Raw genomic sequence first — 24,296 nt, 5'->3', positions numbered from 1 at the left:
GAGATAGAGAGTGAGATGTTCCAGAAAGATAAGGAAAGCAAGAAAAGGAAAGTTGAGGGAAGTGAGGGTCAGTCACAAACAGGGAAATTTTCAAACTTTAAGAAGGGCAAGTTTCAGCCAGGGAGAAATTTTAATTTCAGAAGACAAAATGCAAGAGACGGAGGCTAGGGCAACCGTCCAGCTAATGTGAATCAGCCGAATCAGTTGAGATTAACTTTTCCAGATTGTCAAGTTTGTGGAAAGAAGCATGGAGTAGTTTGTAACAAGTTGAATGTGGTATGTTTTAAATGCAACCAGAAAGGGCACTACTCGAGGGAGTGCCGAAATCAGCCAGCAAGAGAGCCAGCAAATAAGGATCAACCTATCCGGAATCCAGCAGTGAAAGTTCTAGTCATTGGATTTACATGCTTTAAATGTGGGAAGCCAGGACATATAGCCAAGGATTGCAAGACACCAGCCCCAGTCAGTAATGCATTAAGGATTATGGGATCTACCCCAACAGTGAATGAGACTCCAAGGGCTAGAGTTTTTGACATGTCGGTGAAGGATGCGATCCAGGATACGGATGTCGTGGCAGGTACGCTTAATGTGAATTCTTTATGTGCCAAAGTGTTAATAGACTCGTGAGCAACTCGATCGTTTGTTTCACAAGATTTTGTTAGTAAATTAAACTGTCCAGTTGAGTGCTTAAATGAAATAATGACTGTGGAATTAGCAAATCAAGAACGTGTAACTGTGAACCAAGTTTGTGGAAATTGTGAGATTGAGATTTCTGGTAGTAAGTTTTGTGTAGATTTGATACCATTTAAGTTAGGAGAATTTGATGTGATATTAGGGATGGATTGGTTATCTAAGCATGATGCTCAGATAGCACTACTAGAAAAAGTAGAATAGACATCGCATCTTAGACATCGGTTGCTTCTGGAGCCGATGTAAAAGGTATTTTCTACATCGATTTTAGTTAACCGATGTATTTTGTTAATATACATATCGGTGCTTTAACCCAACCGATGTTGTAAGTATAATATAAAATTTACTGAAACGCGCCTTCCCCATTTTCCCCCCTTAGACAAAATTTCGATTCCCTCTTTCAACTCCCCCGTTTTTTTCCTTAGTTTTTTTTCATTTCCCCCTCTTTTCAACTTAACACTTAAAAACATAAATTAAAAATAGAATACAACAAAACACCAATCATAAAATCAAAGACATAACTTTACTCTCTACTCTCTCTCTCTTCAGACCAAACAAGAACTCGATTGAAGAAGAACTCGATTGAAGAACAATAATAGTGTACTCATTGCTGATGAAGATCTATAATATTCAATTTTGACAAAAATTTATCCCCCAAATTTTCACTCTGCAAGCTTCGAGGTTAAAGATTCGATTTCAATTTGGGGGTTTCGAGTCCAGCGGTTGAAAATTTTGGAGTCGGAGGTTTAAAAAGGTGAGAACCTCAAGAATGAGGCTAACTTTAACTGGGTAAGCTTTAAACACCAAGTTTCAAATTGGGGGTTTTAATTTAAAATCCTAATCTTTTAATTAGCTGAGGATATGTTAATTAGTTGAGGCTTTGTTTATGTGAGTATTAGGATTTATTTAGAACATTGATGGATTTCGTGATTATCTCTTTGTTTTTTTCGAGGTTTCTCCTCTTGAGTTTATGGAAAACTATGGAAATCTGCGTAGTTAGCGGTTTCTCCTCTTGGGTCTCCTGGAGGTATCAACTATATCTACTGACTATAGCTGTTGATTCGTATAAATTGTATTTCTTGCTACGCACATTGTTTAATTATAATTCCTTCTTTATGCACATTATTTCTTCTATTTCTGTTATTTGTGAATCTAGCTCAGTTATTTACATGTATTATGATGTGTTATCTCCTCGCTCTGTTTTTTTTTATCTTTTGAATTGATGTTATAAAGTATTCTTCTTAATTTATCAGAATTCAGAACAATTTCTACACCTATCGAATTTTCTTATAATAAAGTTCCTTTCTAATCCGCTTCTTTGCTTGTTCAGTCTTTCTCTGTCAATGATGAGGTATTTTGCTGGAATATTTAATTTTAACTTAGTATCAGTTATATTTATTACATTTAGTTGTTGCTTGGTATATATATCTTTCATAGATGTATTGTTTGTACAAGTTTGGTATGTAGTGATGTATGTTATACATCTGTGGTGGTCAGTGTCTCGGGGACTCTGATCCCGTTGGAAATCGTATCTGAGGTTCACACATTATTTCTTATATTTTCTGCTAGTTGCGAATGTAGCTCACTTATTTACATATGTATAATCGCCTCGGTCTGTCTTTTTATTTTTTGAAGTCATGATATATACTGAATTGAAGTTATTAAGTATTCTTCTGGAATCTGGACTAAATTAGGACAATTCAACACCAAGTGAATTTTCTTTTCTTTAAGATCATTGCTAATCTCTTCTATGCTAGTTGTGTCATTCTTTGTAAACCATGAGGCGTTTCTTAAAGATCATTGCTAATCTCTTCTATAGATTAATATGAATTTATGTTGGGTTGATGTACAAAAATGACTGGATCTTGAGGAACCTTTAAAGAAAAAGTGGCATCTATTTTGAGGTAATCAATAAAATGTGGTGCTAGTTAAGATATCACAGAGGAATGAGAAAATGTCAAATGTACCATTTGCGGGCTCTCATTAGTGCTAGTAAATAGAACTGAATTGACCTGGTATTATTAGCTAAAAAGGAACTCAAACATGGTATTGTTTACATCAAAATAACAGATAAAAGGTGTTGCAGTAACAATATGAAGAGGGAATACTAGAGGCTGGTAAATATTTTGTTCTTAATATAAAGAAATATGAATTCTTGATTTATAGGCAAGGTAAGTAAATGCGTTTATTAATAAAAAACACTCCACTTAAAAGTTTCATTAACAACCCATCAAGAATTTTCTTTAAACATAGTAAGAGAACAGTATTTCAATGATCTAGTATAGAGATATTTGCTTAAATAGTTGCATAAAACAAATAATAAGGTTTATATTTTAAAAGACTATGCATGGTGCAGAAGGCTTTGCTGATAAAATTTGTGGAGGTGGTATGTGTTGCAACTTGCAAGTGTTCAAAACTGGTGTACCTTATTCAGAGAGTTGATAAGTACCAGTTCATACATCTTCGATTACTTTAAATGGTAATATGCTCATGCACCGAGTCAGAGGCAGTAGCGTGTTTTAGTACTAGTGTACTACTCTATGTCACTAATCTGGAACTATCTCAGCTTGATTTTAACATTTAGTAATTGGCTATCAGCTTGAATTATGTGTCATATTAGTTTTCCATTACCCGATAATTTGGTGGGGCTGACATCTACAGTTTTTGAGAGCATCTTGGTCACTGATTATGGGCTTGTGGAGTTGAAAAGATGGCAATAAAGCTGATAATAACTAAAACACAGTAAACTAGTGATGTAAGTAAATGTCCCATAGCTGGTCAGAATGTGGTATACTGGTGTTGTCTTATGGCCATGGCCCCGTAAGGCTACAGTTTCTTGGTATCGTTAACTTTGTTTGAACCTACACATTTTGTACTGCCATCATAATGTATGCATCTTCATGTATTTTCCAGATCCAGGGATCCTGGTCCACATGGGAGTGGCAGGTATTCTGAACACGTGTTACCTGAAGTTGAAAAGAAAGACTTTCACAAAGGTGCCCAGGTATATGTTGTGATTGTTTTTAGACGCTAGTCTGTATGTGTCCTTATGCAATAACAATGGACCGGAGTTAGGCCGAAATATTATAATTGGAAGTACTATACTACAAACATTATTAACTTATTATGATCTCTGACAGGGCATACAATAGAAGAGAAGTCCTTAAAATGGTAATTTTAAAACTTTTTTTTGATTTATTTGATTTGTATATTGAGTATGAGTGTCATCTTATACATTATAAGAGAAGATGTGTAAGTTCTTGCTTATGCTATAACTTAAAATGGTTGATTTTTGTTATAAGATGTTTTGAGTTTTGTTGCTCGAGCAAAGTCTTGCTCAAGAAACCTGTCATCCTGACCATAGACTACTTGCGTTGGTAAACAATCACAGGCGTCAACTAGCAACTATTCTTGAGATAGTAAAGTGGCAGGTGAATGTCATGCTTTATTTTTGGTGTTTTTCTTTGTTTCTGTGGGAAGATGGAGAAGAACAAGCACATTCCTCAAATGATGTTTTACATGTTATTGGCGGTACCAAGTCAAATTCTTTGTATATACAGTAGTAGAACAGATGGATGGATATGTGTAGTACTTGATATTTGGATTAGATGAATCTGCTGTACCGTATATTTGAATATTGGTTGTTAGATTTATAGATTAGTGGTATTATGCAGGAATTGGTTTTGGTAGTTCATTGGTTTGACAAATTTTTGGCATCTATATTTTTAAAATGTTCATTAATAAAATAGGCACAAACATCATTACAGTGAAAAGTGATGTATTCAAAAGCTTAATTCATCAGTTTTAGATGAACACTGACATCAGTAATATTGATTAAAACCGATGTTAAATACTAAAACAAAAAAACCTTAAAATAGAAAACCGATGTTATTAAGCTTTATAGGCATCGGTTTGTCACCAATAGATATCAGTTTGAAATAAAGAACTGATGTTAAAAGTTATGTGTACATCAGTTTATCTTGAAAACCGATGTTACTGGTATTAGTAACATCAGTTTGATGGGTAGATGAAAATATTTTGCTTATCTCACATGTGTTTAAATTGATAAATATATCATATTATGATGATATATGAAGATTAGATATGCATGAAAAATTTAATATCAAAATACCGAAATCGGTTTTAAACAAGGAACTGATGTTATATGCTCTATTTAACATCAGTTTAAAACCGATGTTAAATGGGGGGGTCTTTAACATCACCCACGAAGACATCGGATTTTTGCATTCATAGACATCGGTTTTTAGCCGATGTCTATTGACGTTTTTCTAGTAGTGTAGATTGTCGAAATAAGAAAGTAATGGTGAAAACGCCAGACGAAAGAATAGTAACGTTCAAAGGTCAGAAACAAGTAAAGAAGTTCTGAACGATGATTCAAGCCAAGAAGTTACTACGGCAAGGATGCGAGCATTTCGTAGCATAAGTGATTGACAAAAGTCAGGAGCCAGCAAAACTTGAAGATATCCCAGTAGTGAATGAATTTCCAGACGTATTTCCCGACGAATTGCCAGGACTTCCTCCAGATAGAGAAATTGAATTTGCAATCGACTTAGCACCTGGAACAGAACCAGTATCCAAGGCCCCGTATAGAATGGCGCCCGTTGAAATGAAAGAATTAGCAAAGCAATTGTAAGAGCTGTTAGAGAAAGGAGTAATTAGACCCAGCGTATCCCCGTGGGGTGCACCGGTATTATTTGTCAAAAAGAAAGATGGAAGCATGAGACTGTGCATCGACTATAGGGAGCTCAACAAATTGACGATTAAGAATAAGTATCCGTTACCCAGAATTGATGATTTGTTTGACCAATTGAAGGGAGCCAAGTATTTCTCCAAAATCGATTTAAGATCGGGATATCATCAACTAAAGATTAAACCAGAAGATATACCAAAGACAGCTTTCAGAACAAGGTATGGGCATTACGAGTTTTTAGTGATGTCTTTTGGATTGACCAATGCCCCAGCAGCGTTTATGGACCTGATGAACAGAATTTTCAAGGAATATTTGGACAAGTTCGTTATAGTATTTATAGACGATATTTTGATCTATTCAAAGACGGAGGAGGATCATGCGGAACATGTAAGGACAGCTTTGGAGATTTTAAGGAAAAAGAAGTTATATGCTAAATTGTCAAAGTGTGAGTTTTGGCTACAAGAAGTTCAGTTCTTAGGACACATAGTCAATAACGAAGGGATCAAAGTGGACCCGGCAAAGATCGAAGCAATTACGAATTGGGAGAGACCGAGAACACCCACTGAGGTAAGAAGTTTCTTGGGATTGGCAGGATATTATCGACGATTCGTTCAGAATTTCTCAAGAATTGCAACACCATTAACAAAGCTTACACGAAAGAATGAAAAGTTTATATGGAACGACAAGTGCGAAGAAAGTTTCCAGGAGTTGAAGCGGAGATTAATCACGGCACCTGTTTTGTCACTTCCAGACGATCAAGGGAATTTCATAATTTATAGCGATGCTTCCTACAAAGGATTAGGATGTGTTCTTATGCAACACGACAAGGTGATTGCGTATACGTCAAGGCAATTGAAACCACACGAACAAAAATATCCTACTCATGACTTGGAGCTAGCAGCTATAGTTTTTGCTTTGAAGATTTGGAGACATTATTTGTATGGAGAAAAGTGTGAGATTTTCACGGATCACAAAAGTTTGAAATATATATTTACCCAAAAGGAACTTAATATGAGGCAAAGGAGATGGTTAGAATTGATCAAGGATTATGATTGCTCGATTAATTATCATCCCGGTAAGGCGAACGTGGTGGCAGATGCATTAAGTCGGAAGGAAAAGTTAAATGAGTTATCAGTACCTGAAGATATATATAAGGAATTTCAGAAATTGGAATTGGAAATTAGAGTTTGCAAACCTAAGGAAGCGAAAGTGTACAGTATGACTTTCCAGCCGGAGTTGTTGGAGAAAATAAAGAAATGTCAGAAAGATGTAATGGATCAAGATATAAATCATTTGGTAGGTGAAGAATTATGCACGCCAGAAGGATGATCAAGGCATTTTGAGATTTTCATCTAGAATCTGGATTCCACCAGTGACGGAGTTAAAGAATGAAATTTTACAAGAAGCACATAGTTCAAGATATTCCATCCATCCAGGGAGTACCAAAATGTACAGAGATTTAAAGAAGAATTATTGGTGGCCAGATATGAAGAGGGAAATTGCGGAATGGATTAGCAAATGCTATACCTGTCAGAGAGTTAAAGCAGAGCATCAAAGACCAAGCGGATTGCTACAGCTATTGGAGATTCCAGAGTGGAAGTGGGAACATATTACCATGGATTTCATAGTTGGATTACCAAGGACAAGGGCTAATTATGATGCCATTTGGGTTATAGTGGATAGACTTACCAAGTCAGCTCATTTTTTGCCTATAAATGAAAGATTTTCGCTCGACAAGTTGGTCCATATGTACCTAAAAGAAATTGTAGTTCGTCATGGAGTTCCAGTGTCTATCGTATCTGATCGAGATCCAAGGTTTAATTCAAGATTCTGGAAGAGTTTTCAAGAATGTTTGGGAACAAGACTGAATATGAGTATAGCTTATGACCCCCAAACGGATGGCCAAAGTGAAAGGACGATCCAGACAATCGAGGATATGTTACGTGTTTGTGCTATTGATTTCAAAGGAAGTTGGGACGAACATTTACCCCTGGTAGAGTTTGCTTACAACAACAGTTATCATGCCAGCATTGGAATGCCACCCTATGAAGCCCTTTATGGAATCTCCAATATATTGGGACGAAGTAGGAGAACGCAAGATACTTGGACCTGAACTGGTACAGCAGACAAAGGAAGTTGTTGAACTTATCCAGAAAAGATTAATAGCCGCTCAAAATCGTTAGAGGAAATATGCAGACCAATCAAGGAAAGACATGGAATTTGAAGAAGGAAGCTTGGTATTACTGAAAGTATCACCATGGAAAGGACTAACGAGGTTTGGAAAGAAAGGGAAGCTAAGCCCAAGATATGTCGGACCTTTTGAGATCCTAAAGCGCGTTGGCAAAGTAGCTTACGAATTGGCGTTACCTCCGCACATGGAGCACATTCACAATGTTTTTCATGTATCGATGCTCAAGAAATATAATCCAGACTCCAGACATGTAATAGAATATGAGCCAATAGAACTTCAAGCAGATTTATCATATGTAGAGAGTCTGATAGAGATTCTAGAAGAAAGAGAGAAAGTATTGAGAAATAAAGTGGTAAAGTTAGTAAGAGTATTGTGGAGAAACCCAAAGGTTGAAGAGTCAACCTGGGAGTTAGAAAGTGATATGAGAGAAAAGTACCCTCATTTGTTTTCTTAGGAGATTCTGAGGACAGAATCCTTTTAAGGGGGGAAGGATGTAATATCCGGGATATATCGTGTAATTATTTTTGATATTATTATGTGTGCCCAGTATCTATTCTGTGAGTTAATTGTTAAGTGTTATCTGTACTTGAATATTCAAAAATAATATTAATTGAGTATTTTAATTTTTATATGTCCAAAATAAAATATAGATAATTGTCATATCTTCCTAATTATTTTTATGTTGGTTTATGGATTTATAAGAATCATATGAAATTTCTAAAATCTTTTTCCGGGTAATTAAAATCTATTTTATAAAAACGAGAACCAATCGACGTCAACCGTTGTTACGTTTTTGGAACCCGAAACTCTTTCGAGAACTCCTTCCTAACCTAATTATAATATTCCGAGCATTTTCCATGTTTCGACTTTTTTGATCCGGCTTACGGTTTGTCCTACGCGGGTCCCGGTGCAACATTTTCGATACAATATTCGTTTCGGTAAATCAATAAAACCCGTATTCTCGATAAACGGGAGCTTTTTATTAAACTATCCCAATTATCACTTCATAATACGTGTAACCAGGCGCTGAGACCAAGACCGCAGTACAAATTGTACTGATTTGGATAATTATCCCAAAAACCGATACCGTTTGAATCAGTTTTTACAAATAAACGTACCGTTTTATATCCGGAATGATCCAACGGGATACTAATTTTCCATAATTATAAATAGCCTTTTACCGTATTTTATTTCGTATCAAAATCATTTGCAGATAGTTAATTATATAATTTTCAGAGAAAAACCCTAATTACATAAACTGTTCTAAGAATCAAACAGCAAAACGAAGGCGTTACCGATCTCTGTTTTTAAAGCTTGAGTAACCAAAACGAAGGATTTGAGGTGTTCTATCAGATTCTGAGCTTTGTTTCACTGCAGAAATTAAGGTTATTTTTCTAAAAATTTATTTATTTTCGAATTTATTTTATTAAAAATATGAATTTTTGTTCGGATGATTGTTTGTATGATTTGATGATTGCATGTTGTAGAGCTTGTTTTCCTGATGATTTTCATATGTCATACGTCTGATTTGGAGTTCAATAACATGTTCAAATTTGAGTTTAATTTTCGATTTTCAAAATTAGGGTTTATAACCCGTATGAATGTTTTCAATTGAAATTTGGGGGTTTTTGATTCAGGGGTTATTAGCTATTGATTTATAGTGGGTTGTGTTCCTTATAAAATTTGCAATCGATTGATATATAGCTCGTTAACAGAGGATGCTTGAATCGAAGGGAGTTGTGTTTTAAAGATTTGCGATGTTCGCCGGAAACCGGCGATGTTCTTGGCCAATTTCCGGCCAGAACAGGGATGATTAGAATGTTTTGAATGCATGAACAAGTTCCTGGTGTTGTGTAGTGTTGATCTGGAGGTGTTGGTGAGGTGAGGACGCCGGGATCGTCTTCTCCGGCCACCCCCGACTTTTTCCGGCGACTGGACTGCAAAATTGCAGTTTGGTCCCTGCAGTTTTGAAAACGATGCAGTTTGGTCCCTGTAGTTTCCAGACTTTGCAAATTTAGGATTCCTGTTTATAAAATGTTTAAAAATCATATTTCCTATTTATTTTTATTATAAAAATTCGTTTTTAATTTCTGAAAATTCTAAAAATTATTATTTTAATTCCGAAAATTATTTTTAATTCACAAATAAATCTGAATTAATTAGTTAATTAATTTCAGTTAATTTTTAATTGATTAATTGGTCAATTAATTCGAAAATTAATTGATTAATTGATTTAATTAATTATTAATTGATTTTTAATTGATTATTTAATTAGATTTAATTATTTAAAAATGATTTAAAAATTCCAAAAAATAGTTTCGAGCTTTAAAATATTATTCTAAATTATTTCCAAGGCTCGATAATTATTCTAAAATTGTTTCGGAACCAGAATTGGCCAACCGAACCCTGTTTATTAACCCGAAATTGATCCAATGACCCGTTTTAATTCCAAAAAATGTTTTAAAAATCATTTTAAATACCCGAAAGCATATTTATGACCCGAGACTTCTTTATAAATGATATGTCATTGATTACGTGATGTATTATGTGTTATATGTGACCTGTTGTTTGACTATCGGTCTATATATTCGGTGTTTACTTGGTTATTGCATAGATTTCAATCCGTTAATCGGATTTGGGTAAAACGAAGGGTAGATAGAAGTATGTGTTGAATAGAATCCTGTGAGTTGATGATTGATAGATGCTTATGATATGTGAGCAGAAGAGACAAGGCATAGGAAAGGGAAACAGGTAGTTGAGGAGTAAGACGATTGTGATTGAAAGCAAGTGCAGGATAGTAAGCTAATATCAGGCAAGTGTTCGGAACTTTCTCGAGATATTGTAATTCTTGATAGTCTTGTTGACATTGCAAGTACTTTGAAGCACGAAAACCTAAATCCTGATTTCAGTTATTGTTCTTGAGCTATGAACCATATTCTTTCTAATCCATTGATTATTGTATACCCAAACAAGAACCACAAATCTACGATACTACTCCACAAATACATACAAACTAAATACCAGACACTGAACTGAATTATTATATACTCAATCCATGATATCTTATGCTTTGAAAGACCAAATCCTTGAAACCATGAAACGTTGTTTCCTTTGTTATCCAATTCTTTCAATACCCAGCATTCAAGCTTTGAAAGTACCTTGTTGATCCTTACAAGGATTTAAACCCTTTCATTGTTAAACATTTATTGTTGTTAATGATTTCGATTATTGTTTATTATTGCATATTCTGTTATTATGTTAGAATTGGATTGTTTTTATAAAATTGTGGACCAGATTCGTGGTCAGACCATATAATGGTCAAGTTAGGCCAATGTGTGCCTTGGATCCAGTAGTTAGAGCAATGATGTGTGCCTTGCTCGGGGTTAGTGCGTGACTGATCAGCAGCCTAACCTTGGTTTTTAAATTAAAAGTATAATATCCAATTCTAAATCATAATCCATTATTCACTTGATATTATAACCATATTCATCTGATGATCATTATTCTCAGTTTTTTCATTGTGACTTGCTGAGCTAGTAGCTCATTTGTGCGATGTTGTTTATATTCTTCCAGTTAAAAAGGAACCAGTTGGTAAAGAGGATCCCCAGTCCAGCGCGAGAGCTAGGGGTTCAGGTTGAGGAAACTGAGCTATTAGGTTTCTTTTGGAATAATTTAAGTTTGTAAAAGTTTGTAATAATGTTTAATACTCAGTTTGAGTTTGAAATAGTTGGGATTTGAATGGTTTGTAATATATTAGTGTGTGTGGCTTGTGTGCATACTTTAACCTGTTGCGGTCCATGGTGGTTGGTAAGTAGGGTCACTGCATATATTATTATTATCTTTATTATTGTTATAAGCAGGTTATAATTAAGGTGTGTGTGTGGACCCCAAACTTCTGACCCGGGTTTGGAGGGCGCCACATCCTTCATCTAGCAAAATTTTGTGCATGCAATACGAAGGGCCGATTCCCTTGCTATCTGCTATAGTCCAACCAATTACCGATTTGAATTCTCTAAAAATTCTCAAAAGCTTCTCCTCGTCGCTACCTGAAAGGTCAGATGCAATAATAACAGGCAAAGTAGATGCATCACCTAAAAACGCATACCTCAAATATTCAGGTAAAGGCTTAATCTCAAGAGTAGGAGCTTCCTCAATAGATGGCTTGAGGTGCTTAGGAGCTTTGTTCAGCTCCTCCAATCTAAGAGATTCAAAAGGCATATCCATCTTTCGCTTCCAGGGAGAAGCATTCAAATATTGCAAGTGCTCTTCACCATTATCATCTTCACTATCAGAATTCCCCAATAAGGCCTTTTCTAAGGCATCAGACCTTAGCAATCGATCGAGTTCAGAATTGACCACAGAATCGATCATCTCCACCTTAAAACACTCCTCATTTTTCGTAGGGAATTTCATGGCATTGAACACATTAAAAGTTACATCCTGATCCGTCACTCGCATGGTGAGCTCACCTTTCTGCACATCTATCAAGGTTCGGCGAGTCGCCAAGAAAGGTCTTCCCAAGATTATGGGAATCTTCTTATCCTCCTCAAAATCAAGAATTAAAAAATCAACAGGGAAGATGAGTTTATCCACCTTGACCAAAACATCCTCCATAATACCTCGCGGATATGTAATAGAACGGTCGGCCAACTGCAAAGTCATATAAGTATGCTTTGGATCAGGCAAGTCCAACTTCTTGAAGATTGACAAGGGCATCAGAATGATGCTAGCTCCCAAGTCATATAGACACTTGTCAAATGACACCTTTTCAATTGTGCAAGGAATAGTGAAGCTTCCAGGATCTTTAAGCTTCGGAGGCAACTTCTGTTGCAGCACATCACTATATTACTCCGTGAGAGCAACAGTCTCTAAGTCATCAAGTTTCACCTTCCGAGAGAGAATATCATTCATAAACTTCGCATAACTAGGCATTTGTTCAAGAGCTTCATCAAAAGGTATGTTGATGTGAAGTTTCTTGAACACCTCCAGAAACTTCTCAAACTACTTATCCAACTTTTTCTTCTGCAGCCTCTTAGGAAGAGGAGGTGGAGAATAGATTTGTTTCTCCCCTGTATTACCCTCAGGAGGAATGTGCTCAACAATAGTCTTCCTTGGTTCCACTTTTTCTTCCTTCTGCACTTCTTCTTCTTCAGCCTCAACTTCAGATTCTGGAGTCTTATCTTTTTCAGTATTTGCAACCTTACCAGACCTCAATGTAATTGCCTTAACATGCTCCTTAGTTTCCTTCTTTCCTGGCACTTCAGTATCGCTCGGAAGCGTGTCAGGTTGACAGTTCAGTAATGCATTAGCAATTTTCCCAATCTGATTCTCCAAGGTCTTAATAGACACGGCTTGGCTCTTGCACATGAGTCTCAACTCCTCCAATTCAGATTTTTCATTAGCTTGCGGTAACTGTTGAAGTTGAAGTTGTTTCCTAGGGGCATATTGCGGTTGCTGAAAACCAGGAGGGTTATACTGCTTTGATGTGTATGGCTGATAAGATTGTTGCACCGCATTCTGATTGTTACTCCAGATGAAGTTAGGATGATTGCGGTTATTTGGATGATAAGTGGCTGGAGCTTGCTGCTGTGATTTCTGAAAGTTGCTCACAAATTGAGTTGATTTGCTAGAAATAGCACATTGCTCAGTTTCACGTGCCCCCGCACAAAGCTCATAAACACTAGTGATTTGATTAACTCCATAATTAGCCAAAGAGTCCACTTTCATCGTCAAAGCCTGAAGTTGAGCAGCTATAGCTATACCTGTATCCACTTCCAGTATTCCTGCTACCTTGCCTTGCAACATTCTTTGCGTAGGATTCTGGTATTCATTAGCTGCCATTAGCTCAATCAATTCATAAGCTTCATTATAGCTTTTGGCCCAAAAGACTCCACCAGACGCTGCATCGAGCATAGGTCTAGATTGTGCACCTAAACCATTATAGAAATAATTTATAATCATCCAATCAGGCATGCCATGGTGTGGGCACTTCCTTAGCATCTCCTTGTATCGATCCCAAGCCTCACACAGAGATTTTCCAGTTAGCTGCGCAAACTGAGTAAGAGCATTCCTGATTGTAGCAGTCTTCGCCATGGAAAATAATTTAGTGAGAAACTTTTGAGCAAGATCCTCCCATTTGGTGATAGAACCTGGTGGTAAAGAATGTAACCAACACTTCGCTTTATCCTTCAGGGAGAATGGGAAGAGTCGCAACTTGATAGTATCTTCATTCACCCCATTGAACTTGAAAGTGTCGCAGATCTCGATGGAATCCCTGATGTGCATGTTGAGGTCTTCTGCCCAAACTGAACTGAGTTCTGTATCATCTGAATCGTGGTCGACTTAATCTCAAAAGTGTTAGCCGAGATGGTTGGTCTGATGATGCTCGACTGGATATCATTGATCTTAGGCTGAGAATAGTCCATCAGAGCCTTATGAATTTCTGCTTGATCTCCCATCACTACTAACGCTGGTTCCTCGACTTTCTCTTCTTCTTCTATTTTCTCTTCGTTCTTAAAAACTTCCCTTCGAATCACTACAACTTCTTTCTCGACTTGATCCAGAGTTCTCTTACGAGCCCGCGAACGCGTATGCATACACGCTCGCTAGAGTACCTGAATATGTTGTTCACAGGACTCGAATCTTGAACATCTAGAAATTGTTAAAAATAAAGAATATAAAAGTTTAAATATAATACGATGTTGACGGGATTCGAACCATGAACCCACGAGAGTAGTTTAAATATTAATATAATATTATTTTATTGTTACACCCAACAGTTTCTATCGATCTGTCATTAAATCTGACGGTTGTTATTTACTGTATCAAACAACTGTACCGAACAATCGACCAACTACTACCAAACATAGGGTGTTCTGATTATAATAGTATAGTATAAATATAGATTATACAAGAAGCATGAACTTTCAATCCTACCAGTAATTTATTAAAATTATAATGACAAAAATTATAATTATAATTTCCAATATATAATGATAAAAATAATCGTGGTGCATTATAAAATTATTATACTGGGGTATAAGGTTCGAATCCCAACAATAATATATTAAAATAATATTTTACAATATATAATGATAAAAATAACCGTGCATCACACAGATTATATACTAGTTTAATATAATAATCGTAATGAGGTATATTTTGATTTAACGACTATCCCCTATTTTGATTATTAAAAATTAAAATAAATAGTATTATATATATGTTAAACTACTAAATTGTCTTCTTAGAGTATCTCCAATGTTAATAACAAAACTTGTTAGCTAAAAAATGATAAAATAAAGATTACTTAAATTTTTAGCTTAGGGGAGGGTATCTACTCTAGTGTTATTATGTATAATATGATAGGTAAAATTATACCTAAGGGTTTTGATGGTTCAACAAATATAACCAACCAAATGTAATTATTTATATTTTTTTGCTAATGGTTAACATGGTTGGAATCCTCAAATTTTTACAAATCATCTAAAAATGTCACCTAAATGACACATGGATAATATAACTTAAGGGCTTTATTGCATTGGAGATGCTCTTATCCCGCTAAAGTATGACCAAAACTTATTCTACTAAACTACTACAATAGCTTATTTATAATTCTTTTATTATTTTTATTATAAATCTATAATTATTAAATATTTATATAAATATATTAAAGTGATTATATGATTGGATTGACAAATTTTAAAATTATTTATATTAATGAACCCGTGTATCGCACGTGATTTAAGTTACTTAATTTTAAAATATAGACGACCATCATAGCCAACTGCGCAGACTTACGATCCTTTACGGGTTCGTTAAAATTTATATAAATAATATTTTATATTATTTATCAATCATTTTAGCCGATTATCATGGGGCCATTGGAATTGTTCCTGCATTTTCATGCTTGTACCCACTTACATTTGATTGTGAAAAGGTATTTTTTTAAAAATATATTAAAAATCATAATATTATAAAAAATAAAAACTGCACAATAAAAAAAAATTGGAGTTTCGAGAAAATCCGAGATAAAAATGATGGAGCTGCGTCCTGACTACTGACCCGATCCAACTACAGATGTATACCAGCAACGTAGCTGTGTGAATGAATATATATTTGGGTGGGTGAATTTTGAAACAGAGACAAGGAAGAAAGAGATAAGTGATGGACGCTTTCGCATCGTTTTTCGAATCACAATCATCTGGTCGTAACAATTGGAGTTACGATTCTCTCAAGAATTTTCGCCAGATCTCTCCCACTGTTCAGAATCATCTCAAGCGGGTCTCTCTCTCTCTCTCTCACTCTCTCTCCCTCCCTCCCTCCTTGTATCTGAGATCTAATTGTTTTGGTTGTTCTCTCATATTTGTATAAATTATTAATGATATAAAAGTAAATGTTTATAAGTTTGTGTTTGTCTTTTATTTTAGCAAATTAGGTTTTGCACCAATATAATTCGATGTTTGACTATGATTTTCCCCCCTATATTTGTCTAATTAACTGCGGAATAGAATATTTTTTTACTTCGAAATCTGATGTTTATAATTTACCAATAGAATTTGTGTTGCTTGGAAATAATAATCTTAATTGTTCATGTTGAGAAAAGTATACTATATACAAGTGGTGTATTGAGTTATAATTGGTTGTACGGGTTCGTTAGTTTAATTGTCTCTGGCTTGCATGTTGTAGGTTTATCTTTCACTATGCTGTGCACTGATTGCATCAGCATTTGGGGCTTATCTCCATATCCTTTGGAATATAGGAGGTTTCCTTACTACTATTGGGTTTGTTGCAACCGTCACATTTCTACTGTCGACGCCTCCTCATAAAGAGGTGAGTAGATGTTTGGTTTGTGTACCTTTTGAATTTTTTATCGCGTTCTAGGTTGTTATATATATTTGCGAGCTTCAAATATTGCTGTTTTTGGGTGGAGCAGCAAAAGAGAGTTTCACTTCTGATGGCAGCTGGTGTTTTTGAAGGAGCCTCCATTGGTCCACTGATTGAATTAGCCATCGATTTCGACCCCAGGTAGTTTCAGTAAGGGTAATTGTTTCCTTCTATCTTTACTTCTGTTCGTAGTAAAATTATGTTGCTTGCACTACTGTATAGTGTTATTACATGATGTTTGTTTGCTCTCTTAATTGATATTTTTCTTTTAATATTGCAGCATTATTGTTGGTGCATTTGTGGGAACCGCTCTGGCCTTTGCTTGTTTTTCAGCAGCAGCTATGTTAGCTAAGCGTAGAGAGTATCTATACCTCGGTGGCTTGCTATCTTCTGGTCTCTCCATCATGTGTTGGTTGAGTTTTGCATCATACTTCTTTGGGGGCTCAGTTGCAATATTCAAATTTGAGGTATTCACAACTGTATTTTCTCATCCTTGTCCATTTTTTGAATTCTTGGTTATCGAGTGTGAGGCACTTTTGTACTTTTGTTAGAACTGGTATACCCGATGAACTTGACACCTGAGGCCTTATCACTTTCCTTCTTTATCCCTTTATTTTTCCAATCCAAAGAGAGCACTAAAACTACATTCTTTTAGAAAGAAAAGGCAACATATTGAGAGTATTAAGAATAGAAAAGAACTGACATTTTGTTTGATTGACACCTGGCAGTTGTACTTTGGGCTGCTCATTTTCGTGGGTTATATGGTGGTGGATACCCAGGACATAATAGAGAAGGCTCATCTTGGAGATCTGGACTATGTGAAGCATGCTTTGACCCTTTTTACCGATTTTGTTGCAGTCTTTGTCCGTATCCTTATCATTATGGTGAGCATTACTCAGTTGGATTATCAGTCTTAAGCATACTGTGCATTTATTGTTGTTATTTGTCATTTGTAAGCCACACATTTAAACAGTGTTTGATGTGTTTGTTCGTCTTTGCAATTCTTGTGCAGTTGAGGAATGCATCTGACAAAGAAGAGAAGAAGAAGAAGAAAAGAAGAAACTGAGTTTGGATCTGGCCGAAAGTTTGTGTAATGGGAGTGCTAGACCTTTAATGTTCATAAGTTTTTCTTTTTATGGTCCTCAAACAAAAACCACGTGTGTGTATTGGCAGTGTTAGACCTTTGATGTTTACAAGTTTTATTTTATGGTTCTTTGAACAAAAACTACCTGAGCTTGCTGGTTGGTAATGTCGTGTGACAGTTTGTTACTCATCTTTGTAATGCTCAATCATGAAGCTTTAATGGCGATGGTTGATGCAGTTGGCATTGATATTGGGGGAGTGACTTTTCCGAGTTGTCAAAACCATGAATAAGTTTGTCCATGTGAATTTAGTAATGTGTGTATATTACATATCTAGGTTGGTTTGAGAGACTTGCAATGACCTGAACCCTTGATCACTTGTTAATGTTACCATGAAAAGATGAAGTTATGTCTTGCAGATTTGTGTTCAATCTTAAATCCTAGACCTCTTATTAGCAGCAGGGCATTGAAATTTAAAGAAATAAATATTTTAAAAACACTTTTTTTAATGGTGAAAAACTTGTTGAGTTGATCGTCAATTATCAGTAGTGTATAAATGAAGTCAAACCATCTAGCGAGATCCGGAGAGCCACTACACGGGTTTATCACGTTTTTCGTTGGAGGCCGATCCGGGCTAATCACGTTTTCATAGAAACCGCCATGTCCATACGTTCCTGGCTAGGCCGTAAATTAGCCGAACCGAGCTAAGCTATTAGAACAAATTGAACAATGTCTTAGTTGGATATTTAAATATAGGGTTAAATGCATTTTACACTCTTTAATTTTGTTTCAAAAACAAATGTGTATCAGGAGTAAAATGTGTATCAAGAGTATTGGAAACTCAGTTTGCACCCCTCAACTTTAACCCACCAATTTAGATGCACCCCTTCGATAGTTATTATTAAAAAAGTAAGGGGTATAATGGGAATTTCAGTAAAATATTAACTAAACTAAATTTTTTATTTTCCAGATTATATTAAAAACTGAATTTATTATTATAGCTATAAAATAATAACTTTAAAATTTTTGAATAATATTATATAGTTGAGTTTTGAATTTTAGTTATATTATTAATGCCAAAAATTTTATAATTCTACCAAAATTAAATTCAAAATATTTTTATATATATATATTTTAATTATATACTTAATTTAATGTAATTATTTCATTCTAAATTCTTTGACGTCGTTATGATTTTAAAGTGCATTTAATGAAAATATTCTGATAAATATTAATATTTAATATACAAGAAATCATTTTTATAAATATTTTAACTTATTTTTGAAATTCTAACTAAAATTTATTTACATTTTAAAATGAAGTTCCTGTTTTACCCCTTATTATTTTAATTATAATCTGCAAAATGGTGCATATTAAATTAGTAAGTTGAAGTTGAGGGGTGCAAGTTGTATTGCCGAAAGTTCTGGTATAAAATTGTTTTTTCAACTTTGTTTAAGGGTGCAAAGTGCATTTAACTACTAAATATAATATAAAATATTATGTCTTAATAACTTTGGACATATTTTTATTATTTCAACTCCAACAATATGCCTTATTCTCATTATATATTTAATATTTTCTTCTTAAAAATTTACTTTCATTATTAAAGTACAATATATAGTAGAGAGAGAAAAAGAGAATGTACAATAATATATAATAAAATATAAAATAGGGTAACGAGAGAAGTGACTTAAAAATAAGGTACAAAGAGGTTGTTCTAGTTATATAAAACATCACTAGGACACTGTTGAAACTACTTTTCTTGTCAAATGCTTTTGCTAACAGCGTCTTTTAGACCAAAATCGCTTTTACAGACATCAGTTTTTACAATTTAACAAACACCTGACAGTTTTTCAGTAAAAAGTTGTTGTAACTGTCTACAACAGCAATACTAAACGAGGCCTAATACTCTTTCATCTCATTTTAATTGTCACATTTACTTTAATAGAAGTCAAATTTATCAATTTATGATCAAAGATTAAACATTATTCTTATATTATTTCAAAAAACTAAAAGTTATATATTAAAGTAGATTAAATCTACTTTCCGGTGATATAATTTTATTATTTTATTTAATTATAAAATATTAATAAATTCTGAACAAAATTTAGTCAATTTGACGGGGGTCAAAATCAAACGTGACAAGTAAAATGGGATGGAGGGAGTAATTCATAAACTTATTCACGAGTTATAATAATTAGCTTGTTTATGAACATGACTCGCGAACCTATTAACGGATATTGTTATCGATTCGTGAACTTTCGAACCGAATTTTATTGTGTTCAAATTAAACTCATTAATAAACTTGATCTTAAAATCGTGTTCATGTTCGACACATTTATAAAATCAAATCTAATTCGAATCAAACTTTTTCCAAACTGAATAAAAAAAAATTCCTGAGCTTATCGACTCATCAACATCCCTATCCTATTATTACCCAGGATGTTTTATGGAGTATAACAAACACCTAAATATTGGAGAATGTCCCGGGAATTCTGGAACACTTAACAATGTGCCATTTATCACTTCTCAAATATTTAAATAATTTTTTTTAATATATGTTCATGAGCACATGTTAAACGTAAAATCCCATGAGTTCAACTTATTTTGATGGCTTCAATGGGATCAAGATTATTAAAAAATATGAATTAATCAAAATTAAATCAAATTAAGAAATTACGGTCTGAGGACACATCACACATACTAGATTATTCGATACTTAAAAGCCACGTAAGAATATCTGCAATTTATCCCCCGGCACAAAGCTTTGCATGTATTTTATTATTATTCTATATTGTGAAGTTAAGGTTAGTGTTTTTAATTTAAATTTTGAGATTCATATTTTCCAATTATAGGTTAAAACTATTAAAAAATTAAAATTTGATATATATTTATTGTGAAGTTAAAGTTGATTTATTTTTGTTTAAATTTTGAAATTCATATTTTCCAATATTTTGAGACTACTAAAAATAAAAATGTGATATTTTCAAAAAGAATAAATAAATAAAAATTTGAGAGGCTCACTATTAATAAAATAATACAAATAAAAATTGTGTTATCATTTGTTTTAGTAACTTATATTTGTTTTGTATAATCAACAAAATTTAAGTCCATATGGATTGTTTAAAATATAATTGAAATATGGTTATATTTTTTTTTTCTGCCGATAAATTTTTTCTTAAAGTTTTTTATTTCCAAATATTTAAACTATATTTTTACACAATTTTATTGACTAGTAAATTGATATATTTACTAATAAAAAAGAAAAAAATGATAACTAAGTATATATATAATAATATATAATTTGATATACGTCACTTTTGTTGGTTTTGTTATCCTTCATCGTGTATATTTTTTTTGAACATCAAATATATTGAGGGACCCAGCCCAAAATCACCAATACATATCTAGGCTAATTAATTGGAAAATGTTATAGAGAGATCCAAAAATATTAATCCAAACTAAACCGTCAAACCCACCACAACTTAGGTCCACTAAGCAACATAATTGAAATATAAACATAAAAATTAAATAATTAAAAATAAAAGACTATTGGGATACCCCAACCGGTCTCCCTTCTTTTTGCTTCTACTTGCTTCTACTGCACCAAAACTACAGCTCCATTCCATCCTCATCACCAGCCTCTTGCATTGCACCAACCCCACTCCTGCTCTCACAGCCGGCAAGCCAATAATCACCTCAAATTCATAAATTGCCTCATCTCCTTCATTAGCTTCTGCAGCTCCAACCTCAAGAGCATTATTCTGCAAGATTAAATCCTGACCTTGCACATCAGCATTGTCCTCAACAGCCTGAGGAAGAACATCCTCTTGAGGATCTATAATTTCTTCTGCCAGAACAGCAGGCTTAACCTCACTTTCTCTAATTGCTCTAAAACTCAGCTTTATACTGCCCAACCCCATATCCAGATACCATAATTCTTCAATTCTCCCAAAGTCCTCTTCAATGATTACCATTTGATCCTAATGATTAGCACCATGTTAAGCCAAGTAATCTGCTAACTCGTTAGCCTCCCTATCAATCAACATTAACTCACACTTACAGTTATTGTCAGCCTTGCATTGGTTCAACTGCCACATCACATGTGCATATTGAGGACAACCCCCCACCACAGTTGAATTGAAAAGCTTCCAATAAGCATCCATGTTAGGCCTTAATGATACTATAGAAGTGGGTTGAATATATCCAAATATCTACAATCAATTCGATTATGAACACGAGTATGTAACATAAAACAAGTTTATTCAATATATCAAACTCTGTTACAGTAGGTTTAATCTACTCTCTCAGTGATGTATGATATCACTAAGAGCTGCTAGGGTTAAAATGAATAATCTTCTCGAGAATGATAACACATATAGTGTAAACCCTAAGCTGTGTTTATATAGTACACAGTTACAAGATATCTTCTAATTGATATGAAATATATCTCTTCCTAAAATATATCAATCAGATATTATCTTTTTACAAGTCTTCTAGTCGTCCAACTCCTAAAGCATATCTTCCTTTGTTTAGTCCAGAGCCTCTCCTAGAAATCAGCCGCACTTTACTTCTGAAGCATATCCTTCCTTAAGTTCTGATATCACAAATTCTGATACCTTAAGTTCTGATATCCTTCCGTCTTCAGTAAATTCTGATTTTCAGCTGAGTCCTCATAAGTCCTGATATTAAGTTCTGAAACTAAACACATCAGATTAGTCATGACATCACAAATATATCTAACAATCTCCCCCAACTTGTAAATTATGAAAAATATACAAGTTAATATATTTGATGATGTCAAAAACATTTAAGTACAAATGCAATGAGAGTTTATTTAGACAACTAACTACAACTTACGGTCCTTGCAGCTTTTACCAATTTTACTGAATCAATCTAAATCCAAAATGATTCTTGACAAAGTTTGATTTCAGCTTCTCTTCTACATTTCTCAGGGCTTGAGCTAATTTAGCCTTGACTTGCTACAGTTCTTCATCTTGACTTCCAATCTGGTAGATGGCAGTCCTAAGTGCTGAAATGTGATTTCTTTCCAATCCATCATCACCAAGTCTGATTACCCTTGGGTGAGAGGAGTCTTCATTGTATCATAGACATTTCTCTTTCAGAATAACTTCTATCTTAGCAAAACTTTCTTCATTAGAATTTCTCTTCCATCATCTTCAACTATCTTTAGAATAAATTCTGCAACCCTTGATCCAGAGATTCTGGCTTTATCCCTTATGGTCTTCATCAAGAAATTTGACCATCTTCTGGTAACATCAGACTTTATCTCCAAAAGATAATGAATGAATTGAAGTTCTTTAAGAGATTTGTTCAGCATATCTGATTCTGACATTCTGTATGTTCTTCCATCTTTAAGAAATAGAATCAGTTTTTTCTTGACTTTACTCTTATCATGAGTATCCAGTACCACTTGAGCAGATATAACCTTGTCAAGGTGTTTCTGTGTAACTTCCTCAAGTGGTTTGTCAGTTAATAAAAATGGATCTTTGATAGTTACTTCAACTCCTGTTTTGATCTTGACTTCACTTGATCCTAACCCAGATCCGTCTCTTGCTTCTCTGGCATTCAATCCAACAGTCATGAAATCAGATAACAGTTGACTTTTCTTAGGATCTTATGGTTTAACATTTTTCCATAGGAGTTTCTTCTTATCAGCAATTGTCATTTTGTTCAAATCAACTTGAGCTTTTTCAGAGGTTGATGTCTTGATGACTTGTTCAGGATTTGCAGATTCTTCTGTAGCTTGCTGTTCTGAAATATATTCACTTTGAACAACTTGAGCTATGTCAGAGGTTGTCTTAGATTCTTCTGTCATCTTCTTTCTCTTCAGAGTTTCAACAGTTTCATCTTCAGCAGCTGTATCATCAAAGACTTGAACCATCTTGCACACAGAATCCATCATAATTTGAGGAATCTTCATTTTCTGCTTCTTGACTGTCTCCCCAACTTTTCTTTTTCCCTTGTCTTTGGGATCTGTAGTAGTTTGAGATCTAATCCTTGATATAGGAATCTCTGTGGCAGATCTTTCTTTTATCACTATACTTTTCTCCTTAGGTCTGGGAGGCTTCTTTGCATTAGAAGCTTTAGATTTAGGATTTGTCTTCTCAGCAGGAAATCTAGCTTCTTTCTCCTTTAGAGTCTCTTAATCCATTCAATGATTATGCTTAAGAAACAATCTTTTAGCAATTTCTTTATCAAGAGTCTGAATCTTGGGATCCTTATAGTAGACCGTAGTCTCCCTTCCCTTAAGCTTCAGAGTTTGTAAAAACTTTTGAGAGTCTTACCTTCCAGACTAAATCAGAATATCAGAACTTGATATCAGAGTTTGAGCATTCACAGCTTCAGAATTTGTATTCTTTTGTGGAGATGACTTGCTAGAATCAGAAATTAGTTTTTGTGAAGAAACTTTGCTGCTTTGCTTGCCTTGACTTTGACCTTTTCCCTTGCAAGGGTTTCCCTGGTCATCTTCAGAATCATCCTTTTTCTTCAGTGTTTGGCTTGGTGAGCATTTGGACTTAACTACCTTCTCCCCCTTTTTGGCATCATCTGTCAGGAGTAGATAAATAAGGAGTTCCACTGAAGATTGGATCTCATTTAACTGTTATATATAACTGTTACAGTACATACTAAACATAAGTCAAGTAAATAAATAATGTCACGTAAGCATCAGGATTTGCATCAGAACTTGACTATTATTAGAATTTAACGGTCA

At 34.4% G+C, this 24,296-nt stretch overlaps 1 protein-coding gene and 1 non-coding gene across 2 annotated transcripts; both read left to right on the top strand.

Annotated features, from left to right (window-relative positions):
* The first annotated feature begins 13,563 nt into the window (after window positions 1-13,563).
* Window positions 13,564-13,670, top strand: LOC141699311 (small nucleolar RNA R71). The gene has a single exon (XR_012565783.1). It is a non-coding gene; the product is annotated as a small nucleolar RNA R71 (small nucleolar RNA).
* A 1,962-nt stretch (window positions 13,671-15,632) lies between these two features.
* On the top strand, window positions 15,633-17,871 carry LOC141697659 (bax inhibitor 1-like). The gene is made up of 6 exons (XM_074502151.1): window positions 15,633-15,875; window positions 16,281-16,424; window positions 16,528-16,619; window positions 16,759-16,945; window positions 17,207-17,362; window positions 17,491-17,871. Exons 1-6 carry the CDS (start codon window positions 15,759-15,761, stop codon window positions 17,542-17,544), a joined length of 750 nt encoding a protein of 249 aa, XP_074358252.1. The 5' UTR covers window positions 15,633-15,758; the 3' UTR covers window positions 17,545-17,871.
* The last annotated feature ends 6,425 nt before the right edge of the window (window positions 17,872-24,296 follow it).

The sequence above is a fragment of the Apium graveolens genome, chromosome 11 (assembly GCF_009905375.1).
Source record: "Apium graveolens cultivar Ventura chromosome 11, ASM990537v1, whole genome shotgun sequence".
NCBI lineage: Eukaryota > Viridiplantae > Streptophyta > Magnoliopsida > Apiales > Apiaceae > Apium > Apium graveolens.
The sequence above is the reverse complement of the archived record's forward strand: the minus strand, read 5'-3'. Positions and strand labels throughout refer to the sequence as shown.